The 19979-nt window shown below is 44.5% G+C and overlaps 1 protein-coding gene across 1 annotated transcript in view; it reads right to left on the minus strand.

Annotated features, from left to right (window-relative positions):
• TM9SF2 (transmembrane 9 superfamily member 2) overlaps positions 1 to 11669 on the minus strand; it is a 67446-nt gene extending 55777 nt beyond the window's left edge. The window contains exon 1 of the mRNA XM_050937585.1: positions 11337 to 11669. Coding sequence (XP_050793542.1) covers positions 11337 to 11669 — 333 coding nt within the window. The remainder of the gene's footprint in view (positions 1 to 11336) is intronic.
• Between the last annotated feature and the right edge of the window lie 8310 nt (positions 11670 to 19979).

Genomic DNA, 19979 nt, shown 5'->3' on the forward strand with positions numbered 1-19979 from the left:
ATGGTCTTTTAGGCCCAGGATTTCTCATGCAAGAGAACAGGTCCAGTTAATTTCATATATGTATTTCCTGCTTTAAAACTGTGAATGTAGCTCAGAAAAATTTGTTTCACAAAAACAAACAGGGGAATAACACACACAATTTTAACTATCATGGCTTTTGTCTAGCAATGAGGCAGTAAAGAACTGCATCACTTTTAAAATGTCTACCTATGGCATCCAGCCTGGACTTCTAATTTGCTGCTCCTGGCAGTATTTTAACATATGAACTGAAAAATAAGAGAAGATTAGAGTTTATTAACTTTATAGTGAAGTAATACATCATAGGAACACAGCTTCACAGTTACTGAACCTGTATTTCACACTTGTGATCCAGCTAGGCACACATTTAGGCTGCCAGCTCCTCAACCATCACCTTTCTTGGTTGAGGGTTGAGACTTGTTTCTTTCTTCCTCTTACCCAGGGTTTTTCCAGGCTGCACAGTTTCCTCCTACACTGTAGTTCTCCAGCAAGCCTAAACACACCCGCAACTGTGCTTTGCTTTCTCCTCAGAGGCTATAAACATTATTGTGCAGTTGTAAACTACCACACAGCCCTTTCTGAGTAAATACATTTATTCTTAAAGTGAAAGCATTACAGCAAAAAACATTAAAAATAAAAGAACCTACACATCCTAAAACTCTTACCTGAGATCACCCCAACTCCAGCCTTGAGCTCTGGCAGGTGTCAGTCCTTCTAAGCATTCCATAAGGATTGTCCCCTTAGACAGAAGGTCTTATGCATTTGCTGGATTAGAAAGAAGACCCTGAGCCAGTTTAAACTCAGATTTTAGATTATAAAAAATAAAGTCTTTTCTTTGTCTGTTGGTCTCTGGGGAACCTAGTTTGAAGCAGAGTTTCTGCAGGTGGTAGTACTTCTCTGAAGGTGTTACAGCCCGAATGAATTTGCCTAATCACCTCCACTTCTTAGTTCCAGGAGGAGCTGTGGTCACTTCCCCTGTGGGAATTACATGCAATCCCTGGCCTACAATCATACATAAATTTAAGTCAGATCTTCCAAAGATTTTGCAGGAAACTACCATAACATATTGTCATAATGTTATGTGGTGTTCACCCTACACAAGCCCTAAGCAGATTAATGTGGACCAAAAGGAGCAACTAACCTTATATGCTGCACCTGGAGGGAAGCCAAGAATTCATGAGGCCCAATATTAGAAGAATCCCAGGTGGCTAGAGGAGCTAGGATAGAATTGTGACACTGGCAGGTTAGGTGCCAGCTCACTGAATACTGACAAATGTATAGCTGGAAACCAGTCTGGTTCACCTTTGTGTTAGTATTGTTAAAATAGGTATTGGATTTATAAAGATGTGTTTAGACTTTATGAAATGCTTATAAATTGCTGAGTGCATTAATCTCACTTAAATGCTACTTCTTACCATGGGATATAGATATTATAAGTGTTTTCTCTGAAACTGTAAAGCTCTATAGCTAGGAAAGAAGCATTACCAAGAGTGAAATACTGGTTTTCTATGAGAGGTGTCATCTACCCAACCAAAGAAGGCCCATAGACACCAGACAAGACATTGTGGAGCATCACAGGACAAAAGACTTTGTTGATTGCTTCCCCCACAGTCATGAAGGGGAGATGTACAGGTGGACTTGTCCCATCAGCTTGAACTCTGAGGAAAGGGAATAAAATTCCTTGGCAAGAAGGAACTGTATCTCTTTATGTTGCTTGGAGTCTGAGTTGTAATGATTTCTAAGCATAAGCAAGGGATCCCCAGATGCATAGCCTGTGTTAGCCCTAAAGGACCCACACAACTTGCATGTCACAGGAGCTACTGTCACCTTTTGTAGCCTCAGGTTGTAATTCATTTCTGTATGTATGTTTATCTGCTATAACCTAATAAATAGCTTATTTCTTAATGAACTATATAACTAATATATTATCCAATTGGCTACAAGCATTGTCCTTGGTGTAAGATCTAAGGTGTAATTGACACAGGGTAAATGACTGGTCCTTTGGGATTGGGAGTGACTTGAACATTGTGATCTTTGGGGTAAGGTACCATCTATCACAAAGGCAAGTTTACCCAAAGGGACTTTGACTTCATGTTTAGGCTGTTGTAGAGCGTGAGAAATTCACACTTGATTACTGGTTGGTGAAATCTAAGTATAGATGCACAACCAATTTGAGGTGTGTCCTGCTTCTTTAACAGTCTGCCCTGAGGTTGGTTCTCATGCTCCTGAGCCACTCCAGACACGGATTATAAAGCTAGGAAGTGAGAGCGATAGGAGGCAAAACTGGTCCGAGGTTGGCTGAAAAGAATACTGGCTGGCACTTGGGCTGTTTGGACTGAGGGGACTGGCTGAATTGACTGGACTGAGCTGGAAGCCATTGTGGTGGCTGGTCAGAGATGTTGGTGTTGCGGCTGGCAGGTGGAGCCTGGACATAGCTGTTGGCGGCTGGGCTGGCTGCAACTGGACCCCAGCAGAAACAAGACTGAATGCAAAATGCCAGTGGAGATATTGGGGGAAAGAGAAAGTTGCCTTGACTATCAAGGAGAAGAAGCAGGGGCTGAGGAATGGTCTCAGATCAGGAAAAAGAAAAAAAAAAGACTTTATGTGATGATTTGAAGAAGGAATACAAAGAAAATTTAAAAAAAAAAACAATAAAAGTCAACATTTTATAAATTGTCAAATCAGTGACAGAAGATGTGAAAGTAGGAGATGTTAATGCCCTAAAAATGGCAGACTGGATTAAAGCAGGGTTGGTGACCTACAAAGAGTTAAAAGAATGCAGGATGGAGATCTATTGATTGAATGTACACATAAGGAGCAAGCTGAAAAAAACGTGCTAAAATTGTATCCTTCAGGAAAATGAAACTTGCTTGTCAACTCCCTAAATTCCAGACAGAAGCAAAAAGGGCTATGTAGGGAGTGTTACTAGAATTGTCTGAGGAGGAGATCAAAAAAGAATACAAGGGAAAATAAAGTATTGTTTGTTAATATCTACTTAGTGAGCGAGAGGGAGAAAACCAGCCATCTATGGCTGTATGCATAATACTTAAAGGTGAGACACTACTGGATAGGTTCCAAATGAGGTACCAGTCTTTCTGGTAGAAACCACATAGTCTCCTCCTGTGAAGTGCTATACTTGTCAAAGGTTTGGACATGCGGCAGTCATTCGTAAAGGAACAGTGAGGGGCAGTAAATGTGGAGGGGAAAAAAATTGAGAACTGTGTAGAGAAGGAATAGAACCTAAACACAGAAATGGCGGGGGAAAGCACATTGCAGTTCATAAAGAATGTGCAGTAGCAGAAAAAGCTACAGAAATTAAATTTAAAAAATTAACATTATTCAAAAAGTATCATAGGTGGAGGCTACCATAAGATATCCACTGCAGGAAAAAGAAAAATACTCAAGTAAAAGAAATGATGTTCAGGCCAGCAGAACACATTTGTGGTCAAGAAGGAGACTGAGAAGAATGGGAAATGCTGTATTACTTGAAAAGAAACTCATAGTGTTCATTACAAAAGTAACTGAACCTTGCAGACGGGGAAAAAAATGAAATGATTAAAATTGTAGCAAAAGCAGCAGAAATATATCTTAAGATAGATCACATTCATGCAATTTTAAATGAAAGCAATAGTACACCTTAAATAACATGGTCTTAACGATCTTTTACTAGAATGCACATAGTTTAATCATGCATGGACAGGAATTTAAGAAAGCCATCTTTGAAATGAGGAAAAAGCCGGATGTAATGTGTGCAAAAGCATGGCATAAGTGAACTGTTTTCAGTCTACCAGGATATAATGTACTCCAGAGGCACTGAGAATGGGTAGGGGTCTGTATGTTTATAAGAGAAGGATTTAAGTTCTGCACATCCCTGGAGGCGTCAATACAGTTCTGTATTGACTTCTGGAAAATGAATACCATTTAAAAAGTCAACTTTTACACCATGTCTAGAGTTGACAAACTACTGGAAAAACTGGGGGCTGCTAAGTATATATCCATCCTCGATTTGATGAAGGGATACTGGCAAATCCCCTGGGTACCTAATTTAAAGAAAAAACTGCCTTCCCCCACACTGTGGGGGTTATACCAGTTTGAAACCCTGCCCTTTTCATAGACATCTCACTTGACAACCTTTGTACAAGATTTGCTGCAAATATATAACAGTGGTTGCAACAATGATCTATATAGTCATATTTTAATCAGATAATGTCACATCACCTAGGTAGGGCATGCTGGGTGATGGGGACAGTTACAACCTTTGGTGGACAAAGTCCATGCCCTAGTGGGCTGCTTCATCCTTTCCAGGACCACCCAGAGGATTCCGGGGGCCTGGGATCTTCAGCGGTAGGGGGTCCCCACTTCGGCAGTGGAGGGTCCTTCCACTCCGGGAACCGACGCCAAAGTGTCTCGGAGACCTGCAGCGGGGGCCCCCCGCCGCTGAATTACTGCCGAAGCGGGATCCGCCGCCGAAGTGCAGCCGGGTCTTCGGTGATAATTCGGCGGCGGGGTCTTCGGGGCACTTCGGCGGCGGGTCCTGGAATGGAAGTGCCCCCCGCTGCTGAATTACCGCCGAGACCCGACTGCACTTCAGCAGTGGGTCCCGCTTTGGCGGTAAGGACTCCCCACCGGCAAAGACCGGGAGCAGAAGAAGCTCCGGGGACCCGGGCCCCACGAGAATTTTCTGGGGCCCCCGGAGTGAGTGAAGGACCCCGCTCCAGGGGCCCAAAAAACTCTCATGGGGGCCCCTGTGGGGCCTGGGGCAAATTGCCCCACTTGCCCCCCCCCTCTAGGCAGCCCTGATCCCTTCCACCAAGAGGCAAGTCTGGCAGTGTTGGGAATTAGTGGGGTACTATCAGTGATTCATCCCAAACTTTGTCACCATCACTGCCCTTTTGACGGCCCCAAAAGAGTCTGGTGGACCAATAGCTGTGATGAGGCATTTAGGGCACTTCAAGACCAGTCGACCCAGGAACCAGCTCTATCCTAGCCAGACTTCTTGAAGTCTTTTATTCTCCAAACAGATGCCTCTGATGTCAGACTCAGGGCAGTGTTATCTCAGAAATTCAGAGGAGAAGAATATGCTGCTCTCCATCTTAGCAGGAAGTTGTACCCACAGGAGGTAGCCTACTTGCTCATTGAGAAAGATAAAATGGGCTGTTGATAACCTACAATATTACTTGTGTGGGCAGCTCTTCCGCCTAATAACTGACCAGGCACCACTCTCCTGGCTGAACTCAATGAAGGACCATAGCCCGCACATTATGCAGTGGTATCTCTCACTACAATCATTAGCTTCCAGGTGATTGTGACGGATCCCTGGGGTACAGGATGAAACTGTGGGACTCCTGTGCCTCCTTAACACTCCTCCCTGAGCTGTGTCTTACAATGCCATGCTAGTGACAAGCAGTAAATCCCTCCAGGTGCTGTGGTCACTCTACCAGCAACACCCAACTAAATTGCATGAGTCCACTCTAAGCCCCTCATGAACTATACAGAGGGAGACACCAGCAAATCCCCCCAGCCTTAAAACCCTAATGTACACCATCATACACTGCTCAAAATCTTCTCTTGAACAATGCAAGCTCACTAATTAATTTGCCACTTCAAAGGCTAGTGGACATGCACCAGCCTTTGTAATCTGAGTAGATTTCCCAAGTACTTTAGACAAACTCACTGCTAAGGATAAAACATTAAAATAAGTTTATTAACTACAGAAATATAGAGTTTAAGTGATTGTAAGTGTAGGCATAAAGGACATGAGACCTACATGAGAAATAAAAAATAAAACTGAGGTCTAAATTCTAAAGTTTCAGTCCAAGCAAGATTTGACTCAAGCAGTTTCTCATCCCACTAGGCATTATAAAAGCAGCTCAGAATCCTTATACACAGGCTGAATTCTCTGCTCAGCCTGGGACCAATCTCCCCAGTTCAAAGTCTTTGTCTTCCCAACGCTCTTGTCATCTTCAGAGTAGATGTGGGAGGAGAGAGGCCCTGGGCTGATGTCAGACTCTAGTTTATACCCTCCTCCCCTGCCCAATCTATGTGCATGGAAAGTACTGTCTCAAACATCGAATTATGGGTCACTCATTCTATGTGCCCTGCTGAGACACTGGGCCTCCATTGTCTAAGTGCTTTGAGAGGGGCCCACCAGGAGAATCGATTCTCCATAATGGGCCATCAACCCATGTCTGGCTAGTCCTAATGTAAATCTGTTTTGGGGGTGTTAGTTGCTCCTTTGGTGCCACCAAAAGGCCAGCTATAGGCATCTCCCAGATTCACATCGTATTTCAGGAACACACATAGCAAAGCTTCATAACTTTACATACAATGGTAACATATAATTCAACAGGCTAGTAATGTTTAACAGATCATGACTTCTCAAATGATACCTCATAAGGCATACCTCGTACAAAACATATCGTAATCATATCTGTGGTTCCAGGGTGCTACTTTGAGATACAGATTTCAGAGGGATAGCCTGTATCAGCAGAAACAATGAGGAGTCCTTATGGCACCTTAGAGACTAACACATTTATCTGGGCATAAGCTTTCGTGGTCACAGCTACAGCCATATAGCTTCCAGGTGGTGCATCTGCAGGTACGGAAAATAAGAACTTCTTTTCACAGGATGCTGGGGACACCAACTAACCCCAGGACACCACAGCTCAGGGTTTGATGGGATATACAAACCTCACACTAGGCCAGAAGGGGTTAAAGGACAGTACTGGGTCGAAGAAGCCCTGCCCCTCCAGACCTGTAGAGAATGCTCCAACTGGAGACAAGGTTAAAAAGGGAGCAACCCAGCTCAGAAGGGGGAAAGCTGGGATGGAAGACAGACCTATCTGGAAGGCTCCTGACAAAGGCACTGGAGAAGTCTCCCTGAGGGAACAGGACTAATTACTGAGCCCGGTTGGGTCTGACAGTTTGGTTTCTTTTTACCTTATCTGTGGCCAGAAGCTAAGGGAGGAAAGCAGCAGTAGGAAGTGACCCAGAGAGTAACTCAGCCCCCCTCCCCCCCTGCATCTCCCTCAGACACCAAATGCTACTGACCTTCCTAGGGCTCTGGATCAAAGCCCAGTGAAGTGGGCAGGCTTGAGCTTCTCTACTACTGCCCCCTTCCCCCCCCACTATGGGTGGGTGCTAACCACTAGACCACCCAGCCCACCAAGGACCATATTACGGGGCCTTTTCAGAATTAAATGTTATGAATATTTATGTAGTAACTGTATAAGTAACAATCCAGGAGCATTCTATAACAACATAGTAAAAGGAATTACAGGAGCAGCCACTCTGGTCAGCTACAAAACATCAAGTTGCCCCAACTTAGATATCAGGTTTCCTGGTGGAATGAGGATTGCATGCAACCTAGTAATCAAGGAAAGAAATAAGGCATAGAAGCCATCAAAACACAATAATGAATAGTACAAACTTAATGAATTACAAAGGACATAAGGTGCTGGTACAAAGAATTATCAAAAAGACAAAAAAGAAAGTTGTTCAATTTCCCACTGAAATTTCTCCAAAAATTCAAAGTTTTCAGAAAAATATAAGCAAATTCAAAGAATGAGTGGAATTCATAGTAAAAGTAAATGTATACTTAGTCTTATTGTAAACAATGATTTGAGCTCTCCAACTTAGAAAAGGCAGACATTTTAGCAAAAGAATTCCAAAAGGTCAGTAGTGATAAGAATCATAGTAATGAGTTTTGTGAGGGGAAAAAACCCAAAAGGTTTATTAAGAAAAAACTATTAAATGGCTGGAGAGAATATGATGGTGATGTGTTAAACAAAAAATTTCGTATGCAGGAGCTTACTGCAGCCATTAGAAAGAGGAAAAATACATCTCCAGATAAAGATAATATAATTAATGAAATGCTTCAACACTTGTCAGGAGGTAGTCTAAAAGGTTCTGTTGACTGTTGCCAACAGAATGGAAGCAAGCATTGGTGATTCCTTGCCTGGTTTCCTAACTGATACATAAAAGACCTAATGCTGACAGGGCTGTAGCCGTCACATCATGTGTGGGGAAAATCATGGGAAAAAATATAGGAATAGTGGAATACTTAGAGAAAAATTATATTCTGAGGTACAAAGAGTTTTCAGAGAAGGAAGATGAAGAGTTGATCATATAGTGAGACTAGAAATGGAGGTACAAAAAAGCATAAGGACTAAGAACTTTATGATAACCTTCCTGTACATTGAAAAAAATCACAACATGCTATGGATGGAAGGCCTCCTACACAAACTAGCCAAAATTGGAATCAAATGGCAGAATGTTTCTGTGGACAATGGACTTTTAGATGACAGAAATATACAAGTCAAAGTGGGAATAGCTTTGTCCAAAAGCCTATAAGCTTACAGATGGAACTCCACAAGGGAGTATTATCAGCCCTACTTTGTTTTCCATTATGCTAACTGACCCAGTGGCGTAGCCAGGTTTTCAGCGTAGGGGGAGCAAAAAATATAAAAAAGGTGCTCCCCCCTTGGCTCCCCCTCTGGCCATGCCCCCTTGACTCCCCTTCTGGCCACGCCTCCAGACCAGACCCCTCCCTCCCCCGCTCACCTTCCCTCCTGCGCTACCGCCTGTCCCCAGCTCCTGTCCCAGCGCTTGGCTGTGCCTGCACCAGCCGGCAGGCGCAGCTTCCACCCCAGCCTGCTGCCTCGCGGCTCCTCTGGCAGCATGGCCGGCAGCGCTGGCTGGCAGGCGCCACTTCCACGCCTGCCAGCCTTACAGGAAGTGGCTGCTTCTGCTGAATCCTGCCAGCTATGCTACTGAACTGACCAGGACCGGCTCTAGGCACCAGCAAAGCAAGCATGTGCTTGGGGCGGCACAATTCCATGTGCAGCATTCCGGCCATTCTTCTTTTTTTTTTTTTCTTTGCTTGGGCAGCATTCCAGCCACCCGTTGTTTTGGTTGGTTGGGTTTTTTTTGCTTGGGCAGTTGTGCTCTCAGAGCTTGGGGCGGCAAATTTTTTGCTTGGGGTGGCAAAAACCTAGAGCCGGCCTTGTAACTGACTTCCCAGAAAGTGTGCAGATGGGAATAGGTATTTCCCTTTTCACAGATGACTGTGCTATATGGACTAGAGATCCAAGGTGGGTGAGGTAATACGTTTTATTGAACCAATATCTGGATCACCAAAGAAGTAGATCACATCGTGGAATGGGCCACCCAAATACCCCAAGAGAACGTGCTTCAATACAGAAGTAAACTGCTCTGTGACCACGCACCCTCCTTGTCACTTACCACCCTGCACTGGAACCCACACAGGATATCATCAAACAACTACAATTCATACCTGATGGGGAACCCATCCTGAAAGAAATCTTTCCCAAACCCTCATTTCTGGCCTTCAAACATCCCCCCTACCTCTATAAGCTCATTATCAGAAGCATGCTCCCCATAGACAAGTACATATCACCTCAAAATGACATCAGACCCTACCAGAACAGATGCAAAACCTGCAGACATATCTTCACTGGTACAATGATCAATACCCCTCACAGCACACCTTTAAAGATGCACCCTTTCAAGATCCATGGATCTTACACATGCCAATCACAACATGTGGTGTACCTCATCCAAGGACGAAATGCTCCCAACAACAGCTATGTGAGTGAAACCAGACAATCATTATGCTCTCAAATGAACCGTCACAGGAAAAAGATAAGAGAAAACCATGATATCATCTGTGGGTGAATGCTTTTCAAAGTGATCACTCAATATCTGACCTATCAGTCCTCATCTTCAAAGGAAACCTGCACAACACTTTCAAAAGATGAGCCTGGGAGCTTAAATTCATAACTCTTCTAGACACTAAAAATCATGGACTGAACGGAGATACTGGATTTATGGCTTATTACAACAATCTATACTCACTAATACGCTCTTTTTGTCCAATGACTGCAGAGGTGTTAACAGGCCACTCTGCTTTGAATGGTCCCTGTGATGGGAGACACTCACCTCTTGTGAGCTCCTCCTGTCAGGTGGATGTGACCCTGCACACTCTCTCTCTCTCTCTCTCTCTTTGTAGTGCCCCATCGGCTGTTGCCCTCATCATAGGTGTTCGGTGGCTCAGCCCTCCAGCCAAGTCACACACAGTTAAAACGTGAACGAACAAATCCCTTCCAGGGTAAAAAGTCCAAAAGGTCCTGTCCCTGTGCCCTTTTTAAAGTCTTTAGTCTTGCCTCTGGGCTCAGTCTTCAGACCCTTCTGGGCTAACTTTAAGTCCATGTCTTCCCTGGTAGAGAGCAGTGCCTCCCAGGATTTTCTCTCTTGAGCCTCTAAGTCCTGCCCTTCACTTAGGCCTCTAAAGCAAGTCTAATCTCCTTCTCGGGCCTTAGGACACCCTGCTAGTGGTCAGAGGGAAGACCTGGACCCACCCACTACTTTGGGTCCTGACCCAGGGACCCTATAAATAGGAGCCACAGGCTGCTTCCTGCAGTAGTTGCTGCTGCTCCTACTATTCCCTGGGCCACTTCCTCTTCACCCTTACTTCAGGATTCTCTCTCTCTTTACCCTGCATGAGCAGGGTCTCTTCCAGACCTTCTCACCTGGAGAGTCTCACAGCCATCCAGTCCTTTCTCACCCTTCTGGTGCTAGCTAGCAACTGATCTGCTCAGGCCCTGCAGTTCCTTTTATCTGAGCTTGCTGTCCTCCAATTGGCTGCTTCCCTGCAGCCTTTCTAGGCAGGCCTGGAGAAACCACCTTTACTGCTCCTTTTCCTGGGGTGGAATGTGGTAGGACTATGAGGCCTTCAGCAGGGGGGCCTCGTACACCCCATCACAATACCTCCCCCCACAGAAACGATTGGGGGTGGAGGTTCTATTGACAGTTATGTCTCCTCCTGTCCAGTCTTTTGCCCTTCTTAGTTAGGGTCTTCTCCCCCAGGCCTCTCTGCCTGGTGAGCTATTCAGTCTCTGTCAAGGTTTCTCTCCCGCGCCTCGCTTGCCTGGAGAGCTTTTCCAGTTTCTGTCCTGCTTTGATCAGGGTCTTCTCACTCAGGCCTCTCTTGCCTGGAGAGCTTTTAACAATCTCTTCACCTCATCTCAGTCTCCTGGACTTTGGGGTCTCTGCATGCCTAGGCTTGTCTGTCCCTGCATACAGATCCTCTACTTCAGTCTCAAGTTCATAAACTATGAGGAGTAAGTGTTGTTTTCCTTCTCAGTGAACTGGAGATCTGTGGCCAGTTATCTTTTCTGGAACTTCAGTTCACTTTCTGCTGACTCTAGTGATTCTCCTCAGCTCATCAACCCATAGGAGGGGGGCCATAAAATAGGCCCACACTACCTCTTTCCCCATACTGGGGTCCTGTTGCCTACCCAAGCTCCCTTCTTGGGCCTCTCTCTGTTGGAGAGGTCTTGTCTTCTAGCTTGTTCAATGGGTAGTCGAGCCTGGGTTCCCACAATACCCTGCTGCACCTGGGGCTCTGTCTGGATCCCTGCTGCAGTCCGCTGAGTTTTCCCTCTCTGGGCCCTGGCCAATTCTTCCTGGGCCAATTCTTCTCGGGCCAACTCTTGTTCCACCTGGACAAGTTGGCTGATGATTTTCTGCAGCGAGGTGCTTACATCGTCCAACTCCTGTTGGCATTTCCTAAGCTGGTCCCTCAAGCCTTGGGGAAAATCATGTTCTCTCTCTTGGTCCCCCTTTTCCATCCTTACTCCGGCATCCTTACATCCTTCCCAGTTGGACCTGGTCCCCACTGGTCCTGGGTGGCTGTCCTAGTCCCTCCTGCATGAGGACTGAGAAACTTTCTCCTCAGAACTATGGGCCAAAGCAGGCGCTTGACCACCCCGTGTAGTCATGCTCTCTGGCCCTGCACAGCTCCACTGTCCATCCTTTGTCTATCCCAGACTTGCCTGATCCTGGGATCTCCCTCTTATTGCCACTCATTTCAATGTTGTTTTAAATGCCCTGTCACCCCACAAGCAAAACATAACAGTGCTGCCCTTGCTTTGACAATGGAGAGAGTATCCCTCAGGGCCCATGCAATATCTCTTGTGCCCTGTGTCACTCTTGCCATCATGGTTTACATAGAGACAAGTCCTTCTAATATGTCCAAATTGCCCACAAGCATAGCTTAGCATCAACTGGGCCTCCTACCTCTTAGGCTCTGGAGGAGTTTCAGTGGTTCTTCCTGTAGTTTGCCCCAGCAACTCTGTCTTTTCCCCCAGTTCACCCAGGAGGCAAGCCCTACTTAATGTCTCATCTGTCCACAATCATAACATCTCCTTGGCCAGGCCTTAGTTCTTCAGCCCAATGAAACCCTCCTATCTATCCAGTATCTGTAACCATTGCTGCTGCTTCTTTCCTGCAGGATCTGTAACAGGCACTGCTGCTGTTCCTTTAGCCTGGCAAGCCACTGTTGCAGTTCTAGGCTTACCCACAAGCTGCCACCCCTTGGCAGGCCCATCCCACCCCTTCCTTTTTGATCTTTATGATGGTCATGCTTAGTTGGGTGCTGTCATGGTTACTGGGCTGCCTGTCAGGCTTGAGGTGGGTGTTTCTGGAGCTGTTGCAGCAAAAGAACTTCCTGCTGTTGTTGGGAACTCAGGTCTGGGCCTCTTGTTGCCTTTTCTGATAGTTCACTCTGGGTTTCTTAACTTCTCCATTGTCCTCCAACACAGAAACTGTTGATCATGTTCCATGGCATTGTGGACAATATTCTATGGAAAAGAATGTTTATTTTTGAAAATTTGAGTTGGCTTGGAATCAAAGATTTTTCCCTAAAAGGACTTCTGAGACTGTCAGGAAAATGGAATAGTGCAAAAAGATCCTTGCTACATTTCCTTAAGAATACTAGACTACGTGAAAGGATATTTAATAATAAAGAATAATAATTATTATTATAATTATTAATTATTATTATTATTATAAATGTAACTCTTCTGCCCATCAGAGTTAGCAGCAACAAAGGCTGGGTTCAGTATCTAGGAGTTCCTTTCCAATAACACAATGCAAAACCGGCTTGATCCCCCACCCAGTGACCTGGGATAATTACATACCACCCCCCTGGGCACCTCTAAGAGGCAATACTTCACCTCTCCCAAGCACAGAGTCTGAGTGTAGCAAAAGCCTTTTAATAAAGGAGGAAAACAATGCAGCATTATGTGGGGAAACACCACAAACAGGATTCATAACACAAACCATGAGCAAAAGACCCACCCCCAAGTAAATTTGGCAGTGTTCTTTTCCCCCTCAGGGTCTTAAGTCTAGCAACCCAACAGTCACCCCTCCCACAGTTTCTGTCCTTGGTCAGTGCAGCCCCAGATTTCAGAAGTTCATCTGCAGTTTACCTCCCAGTCCGAGTAGAAGTCGGAGGGAGGTGTGGGGGCACTTTACATGCTCCACTGCTCAGGTCAATGGCTGATTGCTACATCTCTCCAGAGGGTTTTGCTGCATTCTTCACCACCAGCCACTCCTCTCTGCAAGCCATCCTACTAGCCACACCTCTCCACCAGCCATCCTGCTTGCTGCTCACCAACATGTCTTTAGGGCCCTCCCAAAAAAACACAGCTCTCAGCTCTTAAGTGATTTCAGTTGTTAATAGGGGAGCCTCTAGCCCAAAGTAAGTCAAATACTTAGACCTAGGAATCAGTGATTTCAGCTCTACAGCACATAACAAGACTCCTCTTAATAGAATCAAAATTAGCTATTATTACATCATAGAGAGCGCAAAGTGATGTTTGGGGCCTATACTAACAAGTATACCTACTTACGCCCAGCCTCTCTCAAGTCATTGGGCTTTGGAACCCGTGTCCCATGCCTAGCAAGTGCTACTTAGTTGAGGGCAAGTCCCTCCATCATAAAATGCCAGGTACAGTTCTACTGTCCTTGATTCACATAACCAGGATAATAACACTTTATTACTCCTGCCCCAATAACAAAGAGACTGGAAGTCCCACAGCAGCCAAAGTGACTATTTGGGCAAGCAGTCTATCATGCTAGGCAGGGTGGGTGTCCCCATGCAAACGAGATCAGCCCCTGAAGTCCTTTTCACAGCTCACCACCAGATGTCAGGGTAGAGCTCATTCTGATTTTGCTTACTTAAATAATCATCATAATCTTGGCTAAAATGAATGAAGAAAGTGCTGGTCATAGCCTCATATGATGAGGCTGCTGTGCAAAAAAAAAAAAAAAAAAAAAACAAAGAAAAAAGAGGAGGCTACAGGGAAGCGGTCTGCAATCACTCTCTTGAGAAAAAGGGAGGTGGTTAGGGACAAGGAGGAAATTCAGGGGAAGAGTAAACCCTGGGATCCTGCCCTATATTAAGGAGTCTGGCAAGAGACTGAGAGGGGCTAAAATAGGCATGTAGGGCAGAGGACGCTCCGAGGGCAAATGAAGAGATAGAGAGGCGAAGTAGGAAGGAGTCCAGGGAAACAGCAACAGAGAGTGAGTTCAGCTGGATTGCTAGTCATACGGTCCCTGGGCTGGAACCCAGAATTGTGAGTGGGCCTGGGTTTCCCCACTAGCCACTGGGAAGTGGCACAAGAGCTAGAGGCAGAAAGCAAGATCTTCTGAGGTGGCATCTGGACAGCTTCTCTGGTGGAACTTTGATACTCTGGATGAGGGGACTGTATAGTGACCTGGCTGGACAGCTGAGTCACCAAGAGGGAGCACTTAGACTTGTGAAGAAAGAAAGGGACCACAGCATGAGCAACCAATAAGAAGGGTACCATATGGAATGAAAGTTAATTCCCACACCTCACCACAAGAAGGCACACTTGTGGTGAATGGAGCTCTTTACATCCAGATTCACCTACATGCTTCAGCTGCTTTGCCTTTCAAAGACAGATGTACAGCATTTGCTGAAGGTCACATGGCAAACTAGTTGCAGAGATGGGAGTAGAATCCAGGTTTCTTGTCTTCCTGTCTCTAAGCAGATAAGGCTGCCTCTGCTTAATAATTACTCTCTCTTTGATGTCTCCCCTCTAAGGTTTTTGCTAAGGACAACAGTTAGGGTTGTTTAGAAACTGAGTACCAGTCAAGAGTCATTTGTGATGGTTACAAATTAAATTAAGCCAATGGTAGGCTAGGTAGTGAAATACCCAGTCTAGCAGTGGATGTCTATTTAATACTTAATATTCAGAGCAACCAGAGCAACTCATTTCTAGTTACTGTTTATTACTCTATGGTAAAAGAATGTTTTCTATATTATACATTATCTGGTCAAAGACCTGGAATCCCAAGGATATTAGTGCAAGGAATAAAGTTTACAATTTCACAAAATAATTGCAGTGTTTTGATAAAGTTTACTTTACAACAGAATGCTGTAAAGGAGGAGAAAGGATTTTATTGACTTCCTGTTCTATAAATGTGTCTTTCTGAATAGGTGTGGTTCCCACACACTACATCCAGAAAGATTTTATTGAAAACTCTTCTATTTTCTGGGCTTTCCTTATAGCTTTAGAAATAAAAAAAGTAACAACTCTAAGGGAGAACCATATGTACAAACAGGGAACCCAGGTCATTGCCCAATTTTTTTTTTCTGGCTGGTTTACTCTCAGAACCTCTTCTGTTCCCTTCCTCAAGCTCTGTCTTCTACTTCATAAAGCCAATCAGCCTTTAATCTCAGTGAAATGGCTGCAGTGTGATGTAAATAGCAAGATAACTTTGTGCCACCACAGAAGGTCCTAAAGCCTGAGATGCTATGACACAGTCTCATACACAAGCCTTATGAGCACCTGCTAGGGCCGGTGCAACCATTTAGGCGACATAGGTGGTCGTGTAGGGCGCTAGGATTTGGGGAGCGCCATTTTCTTTGGCAGCGACCACAGCGGCCGGATCTTCGGCCGCCCCAGTCACCACTGGCATTTAGGCGGAGGGAGCTGGGGCAGGGGAGCATGGGGAGGGCCGCCTGCAGCAAGTAAGGGGTTTGGGGGGTGGCATGCAGGGGAACTCCCTGCCCCAGCTCACTCCTGCCCTTCCTGCTCCCCGAGCACGCCGTGGTCGCTTCACTTCTCCCACTTCCCAGGCTTGCGGCGCCTAAGCTGATTGGCACCGCAAGCCTGGGAGGCGGGAGAAGTGAAGCAGCCACGGCGTGCTCGGGGAGAAGGCGGAGCAGGTGTGAGTTGGGGTGGGGGGATTGCCTCAGGGCAGAGGGTGGGGGGTGGCAGCTGCCACAGGGGGCGGCGCCTCAGGGCGGAGGGGGGCAGCTGCTGTGGGGGGGCACCTCAGGGTGGAGGGGGGGGAGCTGCCATGGAGGGGGCGCCTCAAGGCGCAGGTGCTGGGGGGGGGCGAGGGTGCCTAGGGCGCGAAACATCCTTGCACTGGCTCTGGCACCTACAGAAAAATATTCCAAGAAAAATTTACAGAAAAGATCATACTTGTATGATATTTTCACAGAAACTTTCTTTATGTGAATATAGTGCTTTTGAAAGGAACTGGCTTGACAGCCATGGTGTTTAAAGGCTTCTTTTTCCATCAGATAATTGTACCAACAACAGCCATGCAAGCCTCCACACATTATCCCACTAATGAATCCCACTATTTCTCTGTATGAAAGGATATTTCAAACTCTGTGCCCATTTAGTCCTTGGCCTCTCCACTGACACTGCCAACAGGTGTGTTTATTAATGGCTACTGTGGTGTGTTTTGTGATTTAATCAGGGCCAAATCCTACCACTTCCTTTACAACTGACCCGAGAAGAACCTGTAAATTTCTGCTGTGAAAGAAGGGTCAGGATTTGGAGACCCAGTGAAAAAGTGTCATGTTTTCCATGAACATTATGCTGAACATCATAACCCGCCTCCTCTGGTTCTGTGAAGTTGAGGTAGAATTCATGGGTTATATTATATTTTTCAATACAGCCACTCTCCCCTGGGCAGCCACACCATGGGAATCCCTAGTAGTGCAACTCCAATAGATGACCATGACCCTCGGAATCCTCAGGTTGCCTAGGTGGCTCTGTCCACAGCTTATTCTGTTAAGGTCAAAGCGGTCTTCCCACATGGAACAATTAGTGCGGATCTGCATAGGGAATTCTCTTGATGATTTTTCCTTCAGAGTCCCCAGTTGTAGGTTTCACAACAGAGGTTATGATGTAGTCCAAAGTCTGTAGAAGTTTTTACAAAACAAACAGAACAAGCTTCACAGGCTTTACCAGGAAAGACTTTAAGGTTATACAAAACAGCATGAAATAAAAACACAGAAAATTTTACTGTTTCAAAATGGAAGAAATCAGCAGACGCTAATGTAAAAGAACAACCTGAGATTTATTCTTGAGACGTCCTTGTAATAAAATACATAAAAAAATACAACGGCCAAAAAAACTGAAAAAAGAATTAAGCTAATTGAAAATGTTGTAATATTTATCCTTTTATTATTATAAACTCTTCTGATCAACTTTTACTATTACTATTCCTTTTTTGCTAAGCCATTTCAATTGCCTCCTGATTTATTGGTTTACATGTACCTTGGGAGTCACTGACCCCGGTCTCTCCATGGGGAAACAAATTTTAATTTAGTTAATATGGCAATAAAAGACATATAAAGAACTAAAAAACCTCAACAATATTAGAAGTTGTACCCCATTAGTAATGGGCAAGTCATAAGATTTTTTTTATGACCTACTGGTTTTATTTGCTGCTTACAAAAAATGTCAGCTGTCTAGCTACAGTACAAACACTACAGGTTCAGTTTCTAAGAAAGAAGTTTATGGAGAACAATAAAGAAAACAATGCAAAATAAAGCTCAAAGTTAAAGTACTTTTACAAACCATAACATTTCCTCATTTCTTCCGTTTAGTTCTTAGGCGGTGCTACCATTTTGCTGCATAATAGCTTGAAATCTTTGACTGGCCTGATAATTTTAGAAGAGAATTCCTGCCAAAGTTATGTATTATATCAAGCAAATTCAACATTCCCTAAAAAAGAAGCACTGCCAAACCTTCTGTTCCATTAGTAGCTCATTGAACAACTGACAACATACTGCAGAGCATCTGGCTACATCATCTTGCAAGCTTGAGAGGTTTTTGAGATCTTCTAGAGAGAGCATTGGGTTCATCTACATATTCAGTTCTTGGTTTTCCTTTAAATAGTTCAGAATGCCCATCTACCACAGATGGGGATTACCCAAATTCTATGCATTGGGTCATCTTCTGAAAGCCTCTTCATCTCAGCGGTTTCAGAAGGGCCCATAACAGGGTTATCCCCTTTGGTTATTATTTCAGGAGTCAAACATCTGTGTAAAAATCTACAGTTGTCTGGTTTTATTCTTAGTTGTCAGGTTAGATGGATTTGTGGTTAAATGAGAAATGAACTCATGACAAAAATCAGATTGAGACCCCTGAACATTGATCAGTTCAGATAATGAAGGTTGAATGGCTGAGGTCAGAAAATGAGGTTATGGGCCTACATTCCTCTTGGTATGTCCAATAGCTGCTCAGAAGAGTCCGTGAGGATAGTTGCCAATAGGCTATGGAATCAAACCCTCACAGCTTATTGCATGGTGGCATTTGGTAACTACAGAATGAAGTGGCTTGTGGTGAAAAGTGTCAGTTATCAGTCTTCTGGAAATACAATACTGTTGGCAAACAGCATAAGTAAACTGGATGTATTCTAATTACAAATCTGTACAAATCATCCCATACACTGGACCCACTGGCCTTTCTGTAAAGGTACTGAGGCAGGGCACATTAATGATGCTCAAAATCAGGCACTTAGAGACATCTTTTCTCAGTTTCACTGAAGTTCTCTTGGCAGCGGAACTGATGTAGTTCTGCTGCATATAGAACCTGTGGGGAGCTCAGCTGTGTGGTGGCTTTCTGCACATCAGATAGCAGCAGTGCCAGAGAATCTACTGCTACACAGATCCTATTGTCCTTGTCCCACACACACAACAAGCAAAGGGACAAGTGTTAGGCTATTGCAGCCGCCATATTACAACTCCACATCCTCTCTGCTGGTTTTGATGGAGGGTAAGTATTCCTTCTCCTTATATATTGCTCTAACTGATGTCAGGCATCAGCCTCTGATACAGTATTATACCTTAATGGAGGACTGGAATTTAACAGTCAGAGTGCCGGAATAGGTTGCATTTATTTTGTAGGAAAATTTTAACACTGAAAATTAAAGCAACAATTCATACATTCCACAAACATGAAACTCCAGTTTCCCATGTAGTCTACAAGAACTTCATTTGGAGTTGAGGTTGCGTAGCACCTCACAGGATAAGGTTCCAAAGGCTCAAAAGAGAAGCAATGGAAAGCAATGATTACAAAATAAAGAAGTGGTAGCTAGAAGGCTACATGTCTTTTTTTGCTTTTAAGTGTAATGTTGTCATTGCTATAGTATTCAAACTTGCTTAGGGGAAGCATGTCCTTTTGAATAGAAGCACTTTGCATTCACCCAATAGATACATATTAGTTGTGCCCAGTTGGATGAATCAGGCAGCATACAGATACCAAACTGGTAATTTCACTCTTCTTAGCTTAGTTTTATGGCATTCATTATTGGTGTATGAACCCTTGTTCAGTTGGATGATTCAGAATCTCTGTAAGTCTATGACTGACTTCAATTTAATATTTAACCTGGTTACTTATGTTTAGTTTTGGATGTGAGTAGACTAAAGCAGAGGGCTATTTCCTATTGTATATTACTTCATGCAGCTCTAGAATTCTGTAATACATCTGAGCATCTGACATGCCAAATGTAGAAGAGAAGAAAACAGAAATGACTATCTAAATAAAACAGACAGAGCAAACTATGTGCTGCTGTGTTGGGTGAAGCCTGCTGCTAAATTACATCCAAGAGGATGAAAAAGGTGATAAAGAGATTAAGCTGCCATTGCTGTATATTTAGGGATAAATTCACTCCAGAGCCCATGCTGGCTTCCTGTTGTGGAGATGATGGTTCAGAGCCCCCAAAGCACAAAGTCATATGTCAAAGGGGAAGTTGAAATGATGTGAAAAAGCTACAGTGACTGCTCCTACAGGGCGAAGGAGGCAAGCTACACAATTTAGTCC

The sequence above is a fragment of the Gopherus flavomarginatus genome, chromosome 1 (assembly GCF_025201925.1).
Source record: "Gopherus flavomarginatus isolate rGopFla2 chromosome 1, rGopFla2.mat.asm, whole genome shotgun sequence".
Classification (NCBI taxonomy): Eukaryota; Metazoa; Chordata; order Testudines; family Testudinidae; genus Gopherus; species Gopherus flavomarginatus.